Below are 11,220 nucleotides of genomic sequence, written 5' to 3'. Positions count from 1 at the left end.
CTAGCTTATACAGTATCATCTTTCATCCTTCTGTACTTTTGATCCATTTTCTTTGGAAACTATAAGAGGATGACTAAGCAATGGCTAAACAGATTCTGAAGAACACGCAAGGGTGGACGTGGGGTTGGTGTGATTGTAATTTGTAACACTAACGTGGAGGAGCTCTTTACCCCCATTATGTTCTTTATAATATAGTACGCACACTCGTGCGCATTCGAGAAAAAGGAAACAGATTCTGAAGAACACGGAAGGAAGGAGAAGAGGAGAGAAATGAGCGAAAAGTACCTGTCGCCCCATAGGAACACGGAAGATCAATCGCCTCAAGAGACTGAAGAAGAAGAAGGCCCCTATGGAAAAGACTGAAGAACGGAGAAGAGGAGAGGAAAGGAAGGAGAAGTCCTCACCACTATCTATATGAAGCCAGATCGAGGAGAGGGCTTTGGAGCGTTTGCCAGAAATGGGGAAAATGCAACAGCTTTGCTTGCTAGGAATATGAAACAAGATAGTTTAGCAATAGTACTTGTGTCCATTTTAGGCGATGAGAAGAAATGTCATGCTACAAATACATGGTAACGTCGCTAGAAAGATTTCTAAAATTTCGACAACAATTGTGTGTATTGATAAGATACATGTTTACAACCCCGGAAAATTCTAAATCCAAATCTTCTCTACGCACACATAAGCAAAAACTGCAAATCTAGCTATCGATGGTGCAGAAAAAGACAAAAGCCTAGAAGACCATGTGATAGCATAATATGTTGTTTCAAAGTAAGAATTGTGGATACAAAGACGCCACTACCTGGGATGGCCAACACTGGAAGAAGGCAGTAGCTCCATGATATTATCACTTTCTAAATTTGTATGGTTTTCACGAGCAAAAGCACTACTCAGTTTATTATGAACCTAGTTGCTTGATGGAAATTAGTAGTCTGGTAGTGAAATCAGCATTGCAGAAGAATAGAATAAGGATATTGAAGTGTATGTGAATACTCTTTAACATTGCAAAAATTGAACATCATATGCTTGTGCCAGAAGTAGCCAATTTGTACACGCGTGGAGTCAACTCAAATCTAACTATTCTGCTACAAAGTTGAAATCTAAATACAGAGGTCGGGTGTTGCGTGAAATTTCATTCCCCAGCTGCTGTACAGTTTGCAAAGAGGGGAAATCACAATTCCTGGAGCTCATGAGGCTGCTGCAAATTGCAGAAAAATTGACACGACTAATTTTTTGACTCACGATCTAATGTAGGTAAACGATGAAATACCCTTGTATCTTACTCGCTCTTCAAACAAGATCAAGGTACAAGGTAACTTTTTCACTGACTGGGAGCTCTCCTCTTTACAAAATCCATGCTCGGGTGGCATGCGGGATCGAGACAGGGGATAAGGCACAGATATGATCGATCATTGTGGTTAGTGCACACATGCCCCCCTCTTTCACTCGTGCAGAAAAGAGAATATCCCGAACATGTTAATTGTCCTGAAATGCTGGCAGATATCCCATGGCCATTGCTTTCAAATTTGATCGACAGCATCCTGAAATGGAGTTGTAGCTCCGTTGTGCTGGAAAAACAAAAGACTCCATGACAGGCATAGATAGGTTCGTCAAAGGGAAGATGCGGGTTCAGATTTGAACTATGCTTTTGATTTTCAAATTCACAGAAACTTACACAGAAATAAGTCGATGATAAATCCTAGGAATTATACAAACGTCCAACTCGAGAATATAATAGCAACTTTATTGTAGTTTGTAGGGTACATTCTCAGACAAAATTACCCGGTCCACCAAAGTACATATGCACACCATGGTCATTAACTCCATAATCAGTGATGGTATATTTCCTCGTATCACTACTGCCACCAAGCTCTTTGTTTTCACTTGGAGAAACAAGCTTGTTGTTCTTATCAACAATTTGGATGTCTCTTATGAATTTTCGTTTTCCATACCCTTCGTGGGCAAAGTGCCCACTACCCATTTTGTAGATAGTCTGATGAAGCTGTCGAACCCAAAACATACCCGCCCTAGAATGGAAAGTTCCCTTTATCCTTAAGGTGAGTGAACAGTGAACTTGGCCGATATCCAACTAGTGTATTGTCTTTACCATTACGTCAACCACCAATTATTTGTCTTTGGATCCTACAATAAATGAAATGCAAAATTGAAGTCTATAGAACACATTTGGGATGTAAACTCGCAATACAAATTCTGCAAAATGTTCTAACATGCATGCACATGTCTCTATTCCTATGAAGATATATAGTAGGCATTTCTTCTCATAAAAATTCCCCATAACAAGGGATGTTAATCAAGAAAATGTATTTGTGAATTTTTGCAGCATAAATATTTTCCACGATTCAAAGTTCTTATTGAATCTCTATTATTTTAATGGTATGGTAACATGTAAGTTTAGTTTAAGGCCATGTTCTTGATAATCTATCAAATGTGTGTCAAAAGATAGTACGTGAGTGTGAAATGATAGGAAACAAACCAACTTTTGACTATCTTAAATTATTCAACTAGCATCATAGTGAACTACCAAAATTGGTTATGAACATCAAATAAGATAAGTGCAAATTAATATATGCACCACCTGCATAACATATATGAAATCACAAAATTAAATGACGAGAGAATACCTTGAAAATATAAATGTTTGTTACATATTGTGGTCCATTGTAGACTGAAACAGCTCGTACTCTTCCTCCAAGGTCAACATTGTGGCTAACTTGCACGAAACTAGGGCAATCATGATCAATGCATGACTTGTTTAGTGTGCCATCACGTTGTTATGCAAGTTTACTCAAAGGTAAATAAAAACTACATCAAACTATGTTTGTAACTTTTTGCTATAAAAATTACATAGTTGAATAACATTAAATGTAACCAAAGAAATGTTATTGATTACCCAACTAATATGGAACCTTGCGAAGCTATCGCCGTAGAAGCTTGGACATACTGAATAACAAATACTCCCTCCTTTCATCTATATAGGGCCTAATGCGTTTTTTAAGACCGCCTTTGACTATTGACAAGATTAATAGTACATGACATGCTCAATGTCAAAATTATATCATTGAAAGCTCCTTTCACACACGAATTTAACGGTGTGCTTTGTGTAAGTTGCATGTCATATATTATTGCTCTAATATTTGGTCAAAGTTAGCCTCGAAAAATGCATTAGGCCCTATATAGATGGAAGGAGGGAGTAGATATAGTGTCCAGATGACCATTATAAATTTGAATCCCTATTTGACTAAGATCTTTGCTATCCTTCTTCACCTTTGGCTCATAAGGCGCCACTCTGAAATACTGTTTCGAAGGGCTTGTTTCACAGGAGGAATACGTTGTTTTATGCCCATTGACATGGACGTGTGGTGCTTCACTTTGCAAAAGATTAAAATAATGTTGCACAATAATCTGCATATGATAACAACAGTAACATTGGACCTAAAAAAACAATAACAAGAATTAGTACATACACCAGTAGCACAGTCAGTAAACAATGCACATGTCTCAATCTCTTTCCTTTTCTCTGTGTAAGCAGTTAAGCAGTAAGCAGCAACAGCTCGCAATAAAATCAGCGGTAGAAATATCTCTCTCAGCTGTATCCTCTCTTCTCAATCTCTTCTCTCTTCACTCTAAATGATCTATATAAAATGTCAGAATAGCCGGTTATAGAGCCATTGGTCAAGGTTCATGCTCTTAAGAAGATGACAGATCTATTCAGGAGGTGTAGGAGAGAGGGAGGGAGAAAATTAAGGGGGCTATGCAGCCATGCACGGGTGCCCAATATACACCTCTCGCCTCGAAGACACACGACCCCCACTGCGCCGCCTGAACTCCGGCAGCCACGCACGACGGTTGATTTTTATCAAGCGGTGGATTTGGGCGGCGGACGATTTGCACCGCAGCGTGCCTCTCTCCTCTCTTATGGATTTCGAATACAGTGAAAACGAGAGAGGGAGAGAGAGAGAGAGAGAGAGAGGATAATTAAGCGCACACACGCCTCTCTGTTTCTCTCGCGCAGAATAGAGAAAAGGGATCTGCACATGTTAATCCTCGTGCAAAGCATATATGCTGGCAGGTATCCCCTGGCCATTGACTTCAAGTTCAACTGCATCCAGAAATAGAGCCGTAGCGCCGTGGTGCTAAAAAACAAAAAGACTCCATGGCAGGCATAGATAGGTAAGTGCAACTCCACGTGAAGATGTGGAGGGTGAGGGGGAGCGTGCATGAAGATGATGCAGCCCCACCAACACAAACGCAGAGATAGATTTCGTATTTGAATTATGGTCATGATTCTCAAATTAAAAAATTAGCAGAAACAAAACAGTAATATGTCAATGATAAATCCTAGTAGGAATAAAATAATTATCCAACAAATTTGGCCCTGTATGGCATATTATCTTTGCAGCTTGTGCGGTATCTCTCTGGCATGCTTGCTCGACAACAACTTGTGGTCTCTCCACTAATGTAGCTCATAATCTGAGGCTTTGGAGCCACTGTGCACGCTGATCCGCTCACAAGCATGCTATCCTAACATGGGCACAAAAAATCGGCTAAAGTGTACCCACTTTGCTCTCCGGCTCTTTCCCACACTCCCATTTATGTTTCTTCTGCTTTTAGCTTTTTTTTTCCCGAATCGTCTATGCCCAGCTGCATCCTTGGTGTGGCGCTCACATAGGCTACCACGTAATTGACTCTGGTCACCAGGCATTGCCTGTTTTGAAATGCATAAGGTAGAAAATGTTCTACTTTTATTTGGAAAACAAAATTTCCAACTCAAGAATATAATGGCAACTTTATTGTAGTTTGTAGGGTACATTCTTAGACATAATTACCCGGTCCACCATAGTACATATGCACACCATGGTCATCAACTCCATAATCGCCGATGGTATATTTCCTTAAGTCACTACTGCCAGTAAGCACTTTCTCTTTATTTGGTGTTACAAGCTTGTTGTTGTTATCAATAATTTGGATATCTTTTATAAAAGCCGCTTTTCCATAGCCATCGGAGGCAAAATGCCCACTACCAATTTGTGGAGAGTTTGATGAAGCTGTTGGTCCTGAAACGTGCCCACCCGTGTATGAAAAGTTTCCTTTATCCTTAAGGCGAGTGAATAATGAACTTGGCCAATATCCAACTGGTGTCTTGTCTTCACCATACGCCAACCACCAATTATGTGTCTTTGGGTCCTAAGATAAATAAAATGTGAATGAAAGTCTGTTGAACATATCGAGGATGTAAAATCCTCTATGCTACTCTACTAACTTTTCTAGCATGCATGCATTTATTTCTATTCCTCTGAAGTTCATAGTAAGAATTTTGTCTCATAAATTTTTCCCATAATAAGCAACCGATGTAAGTCAAGAGGATACATTTGTGATTCCTAGAAGTAGAAATATTTTCATGGTTGAAAGTTCGTACCAAATCTCCATTGTTCTATTGGTAGGTACCTTTTAAATTTAGGCCCACGTCTTGATAATTTTTCAAATGTGTGTCAAAACATACTGTATATTACCTTTGTCCCAAAAGGTTGTCTTAGCTTTGTCTAGATAAGGATTTTAACTATCTTAAGTTATTCAACAGATATCATAGTGAACTGCCAAAATGTGTTGTTGCGCAACAAATAAGATAAGTGAATATTTTCATATGCACCGTATAACATATATATGAAATTGTAAAATTCAATGAATAAGTGAATACCTTGAAAATAAGAATGTGTATCACATATTGTGGTCCATTGTAAACTGAAACAGGTTTTACTCTTCCTCCAAGGCCAACATTGTGGCTAACTTGAACAAAACCAGGGCAATCATGATCAATGCATGACTTGTTTTGTACACCATCGCGCTGTTACCCAAGTTTATCCAAAAGTAAACAAATATTGCATCAAATTATGTTTGTATACTCATGTAATAAAAATTGTGTAGTTGATAACATTATATGTAACCAAAGAAATATTGCTCCTTACCCAACCAACATGAAACCTCGCAAAAGTATCGCCATAGAAGCTTGAAGATACTGAATAACAAGCATTTATACTGTCCATATGACCCTTTGGTCCATTATCAATTTGGATCCCTGTTTGACTAAGATCCCCGCTATCCTTCTTCACCTTTGGCTCATAAACATTTATTGTAGCTTGTACCCCATATAAATCATCAAAATATTTCATTCCTGCCTCCTAAAGACAAAATATTTAATGTTAGTATATGTGAGAACCAGATATTAACTACACATTGGTTACTACAATAGCGAATGAATTATGACATCAACGAATATAACTTAATATTGTCAATTGAGAGTTAGAGAGACCAATATAGATCAAACACTTCAACAAAGTCTTGGAGGAACATGGTAAAACAAATGAAATTCCTTCACGGATTACTGAAAGAACATCAAGACTCAATGTATTGTTTAGTTGAAAGAACTAGGTGAAGGCATAGTGAGAATGGGCATGGACCAACATGGGATATCGTCCTGGCGTAAAATTTGGAAGTCAATGGGTCTTCTAGGTTGGCTCGTAATTAAATTGGGGCAGGATGAGCTGGTCACCACTGGCCCATTAGGGCAAGAAGGTTGACCCAGATTTTACTGCCTTGTGATGTAATATGACATTACAATAGCACATACCTTTTAGGTTGTTAGCTTCGTGCTTGTAGAAAATTCAAACTATTTACCCAAAATTGCTTATATTATTGACTTGAAAATATGCAAACTTGTAATTTTAACAGGTTCATCGTAGAAATTTAAATGGAGTTGCATATGTGTGCCTTTTTTGTTAAATGAATAATGTCTAAATATCCTAACTTGATATAAAATTCAGTTGCTAAATGATTCTATGTTGTTGTGTAACTCATCCTTGTTCTCATACAAATATGTTACTTAAATGTGTTGGACCGTGTTCCCGAATGCGACATGAGGCCATTCGTTGCTGGACCATTGGGCTGGCTCCATGTCCCTATACAGATCAGAGGGGCTAGCGGGGACCGGTTCGGGGCCGCAGTGGGTTGGCCCATTCCCATTCTTAAGATATAGTATTAAATACGAACTTCTCATATTTTCAAAATTGAAGGCCCTACATCTATAACTTATTGGCCATATATACTTCACCTTAGAATCTTTATCGGAAGACCAAATATTAGTATTCAAACATGACTTTGCACACGAATTATATTTTGGAATTAAATTAGCTTAAGTTGCCTTGTTTTTTGCTCAACTATGTCATACTTATGCTAGCCATGCAATAACTCTAGCTAGATGCAAAATCAACCTATGATCTTTCTGAAAATAACTCTAGAGAACTCACCTCAAGTTGTGCATCCTTGTTAATCACTTGATCTATAAAGTGTGCTGATATTTGGTCCCTTCTACCATTACGTAGTATTGGAACCATTCCTCTTGGGCATTCGACGATAGACAAATGCGCTTGTGAAACGACATGTGGGAACAAAGATTTTATGTTTAGTACAATCGGAAAAGAACTTGGTTCCATCTGTTTGACAAGAAAACTTGGTTAGCTTATAGTCATGTATATGTTGCCAAAGCACACTCACATGTATAGGCATTCTGCCATTTAATTAATTACTGGTGAAGCACATATATCATAAGATTTTTGTATTTCACTTCCACTTCTATTTATTTTTCAGAATATGTTATGAACAATAATAGTTACCATATTTGCAATTCATGAATTAGAGATTGGGTTCATGGATTCACAATTTCTGATTCACATCATGACCGTAAAGAATATGCATACCTAAAAACAATTGAAGATCATATGTCTAAATTTTAAGAAAATATTGACAGAGAAAGAGAGATTTTACTGGGTTGTCCCACATAAGCCCAACTGACCAACGGTCAACCCTAGACCACAAGAAACCTTGCACTCTCGCTACTCATTCAGGCCCTCTTTGATTCGTATGATTATCGAAAGACGGGAATCGAAAAATACAAGATTGGAGTGGCATGTCCACTTGAATCCCATAGGATTAGCACAGAGTATTTAATGCGGCAGGAAAAACGAAGAAAGTGAAAAAAGAGGTTGGAGTGGATGCTAGATTTCCAATGAAATGTAGTACACATGATTCCATAGGAAAAATTCCTATAGGATCCAATCCTAAGAATCAAACGACCAATGTAGGAAAAATTCCTAAGGATTCTAACCCTCCCAAAATCTTATGGAATTCCATTGAATCAAATGAGCCCTCAAATTTTTCTGTTACAGTGCCATGGCCAACGCCATAGCACAACTGCAACTATATCATGTCTCTCTGCCATCTCTTCCTCCACATCGAGCTGCTTTTCCGCAGGAACCACTTGACGTGAGCTTCTCATCTCTGCGCACGTCTCCAATACTAAGCCTCGCGTCAGCCAACAAAAATTCCTCTACGCCTCGCATACTCCTCGTCGATGGGCAGATGGGGCTGAGTGACAAATGGTGAAGAAATCAAGTGCAAGCATGTCAAGATGCACACAATTTTGGATTCGGCGAATCAGAGAGCAAACCCAAGATGATTGGGGCAAATTACACCCCAATCCGATTTGATTAATCGGGATCAGAGTTTGACGGCTCTTGTAGCATATCAGTTAACTTTGAAACAAACACACGGTTTTGATTTAAAACAAAAGGGAGTAGAAGAAGCAACGTTATGAAATATTATAACATGATGTATTATCCCAAAACTCATGATCTGTTTAAACAATTCTCTGCCAAACTAATATTCATGTTTCTCAGAGGACATACTATCATATGTCCCCAAACATGAGTCATTATCATTTGAATCAACGAATGGTTGTAAATCATAACTTTATATTTACCTGAATTGTGTGGTCTTTCAACAATGGGTGGTTAAAAGCCGGTTGTAGATTCACATTGATGCAATCATAGATATCTCCTTCTTCCATCTGGTTTGATGTTCCTCTACTTGTTAGGCATCAAAACAATTATAAATTATATAAAGTAAGACGTATACTTGCTCGTACCATAATGGTCTTATTAAATTGTTGATATGTGGGGATCTGACTAGTATTTTCCCATTGTTGTATAGTTCTTGCACCTTTTCCTACGGCGACTAGAACAAGATATGACAGTAGAAGGACTACTCTAAAAGACTTTTTTTCTTTCATTCTCGAAGACTTGAATGGTCAATTTTCATTGTGCGTGCACTAACATATTTATAAGCTTCTGTGCATCTCACATATTTAGTAACCATTCATGCCATTTATGGCCTGAGGATCGGATTTTCTCTATGTATATAATTCATATAGGAGATATGGTATATAATTAATGCAAGAAATTTAATGGTTACCATTCATGCAATTTATGGCCTAAGATATGGTATGCTTCTATTTTATTACATAAATATTAAGGTATTAATTCGTATGGAAGATTTAAAGTATTTAATGTATGGAAGATTTGGAGTATTACATTGTTTGTGTTATTAGACCTGCAATCAGGGCACTAACGTCTCTAAGGGGAAGCACCTCATTATATATAGGTCTCCTAAACTTTGGAAATCATGAATCATTCTCACTGTTACTGAAGAGGTTACTCAAAAGTAAACTGCAAGAAGATTGCCTAATCTGTTTGGGAGTAACCCTAGTGATCCACTGCTTGCTTATATGGCAGTAAAAACCTCTAGAGGATGATGTATTCCCATCCCGAGACAATTACCAGTATCTATTTAAACATGTCAACTGAGTTCCTGAACACAAATATACCTTGAATCCCATTTATACTCTTAAGCAATATCCTCTAGAGTTACCCAAGAAATCAACACATAAAGCATAATCATTTTTTCTATCGAAGCTTGAAAGTATTGGCTTGGTATTTTTGTGCCACAAAGTGTTGGTATATAACCCCAGGAATAAAAATGGCATATGTAATTAGCTCAAATCATGGTTCACTTAGTTTCTCTGTATATTGAAACTTGAAAGTAATGGCTTTAGTAACTGACCATTCTGTTAGAAGACAGAAATATCATAAAAACAACAAAATCTACAATGGACGGAAAGTAATTCAGAGTTGCATACTTTGGACAGCTTCAAAATAGGAACATGATTTCATTAAAACTTGGTGATTTCAGAAAGACAAAATAGTTTAATTTAACAGAACATAATTTGTTACAAAAAGAACGATAGATAATAAAGCTAAGAGTAAAGAGGAATCAAACTTGAAGAGATCTTTGTCGGCGCTTTTTGAGAGAAGCATAGTATATATTATTAAATAACTAGTATGTAATAATTTTATAGCAGAACAGATAGTTTGAGACTTTGGTTGTGCCTCACAATTGAGAAGTAACTCAATAATAATATCAAAAATCTCGCGCAATTTATACTTTTGGAAAATTCAATACAACAGTAACATAAATGTCACAAAAGATTTGCTGAACATTGAGGTTTAGTTAGAGTCACTCCTCCCCCAAGATGGGGGAGCCATGAGGGGGATGACCAGCAAGCTGAGTTCTCAGGTTAAAGAGACCCACTTCTTTCTCCAGTTTGCTGCTAAATCTGTCCGGAAATGCCTAACACTGGGAATACTTTCTCGGATGTTTTCCCCCTTTGCTGGTAGCACCTAGTACTGCACTAGGTCAACTCTAGCACCGCTTATTGTCATGTCATGCATCGCCATGCCTCTGTTTGCATTGTATTCGTTGTTTTTCCCCCTCTTCTCTCTTGTAGACTTCGAGACCGACACCGTTGCTCCTGACGTCGACATCACCCCTGACGACCCATCCTTCTCCGCAGATCTTCCAGGCAAGCAAAACCCCCTTGATCATCCTGATGCCATCTATTGCTTATATCTACTTCTTGCATTAGAGTAGTGTAGTTGTTACTGCTTTCGGATGATCCTATACTGCGGCATAGCCTGTCCTTGTGGCTACTGGTGTTCATACCTTACCTGCTATCCTAAATGCTTAGTACAGGATGCTAGTTTATCATCAGTGGCCCTACATTCTTGTCCATATGCCATGCTATACTATCGGGCCATGATCACTTGGGAGGTGATCACGGGTATATACATACATACATATACATACATACTATACTTGATACATGATGTGAGTAAAGTCCGGTCGGCTCGTAGAGTACCCGCGAATGATTCACGGACTGGGGCTGAAGAGGCAGGTGGTTCCATCCAGGTTGTGATGGGCCTGGGTTCCCGACAGCCCCTGAGTGATTCTTTGTGGCAGAGCAACAGGGCAGGT

At 38.3% G+C, this 11,220-nt stretch overlaps 1 protein-coding gene across 1 annotated transcript; it reads right to left on the bottom strand.

Moving 5' to 3' along the window:
* Positions 1-4,830: 4,830 nt before the first annotated feature.
* LOC119273126 lies at positions 4,831-9,139 on the bottom strand. Its single transcript, XM_037554407.1, has 6 exons — positions 8,996-9,139; positions 8,831-8,917; positions 7,320-7,505; positions 5,982-6,194; positions 5,714-5,860; positions 4,831-5,202 (listed from the first exon to the last, which is right to left on the bottom strand). Exons 1-6 carry the CDS (start codon positions 9,137-9,139, stop codon positions 4,831-4,833), a joined length of 1,149 nt encoding a protein of 382 aa, XP_037410304.1.
* Between the last annotated feature and the right edge of the window lie 2,081 nt (positions 9,140-11,220).

The sequence above is a fragment of the Triticum dicoccoides genome, chromosome 3A, assembly GCF_002162155.2.
Source record: "Triticum dicoccoides isolate Atlit2015 ecotype Zavitan chromosome 3A, WEW_v2.0, whole genome shotgun sequence".
NCBI lineage: Eukaryota > Viridiplantae > Streptophyta > Magnoliopsida > Poales > Poaceae > Triticum > Triticum dicoccoides.
Note: the sequence above shows the minus strand (reverse complement) of the source record. Positions and strands in the feature narration are given on the sequence as shown.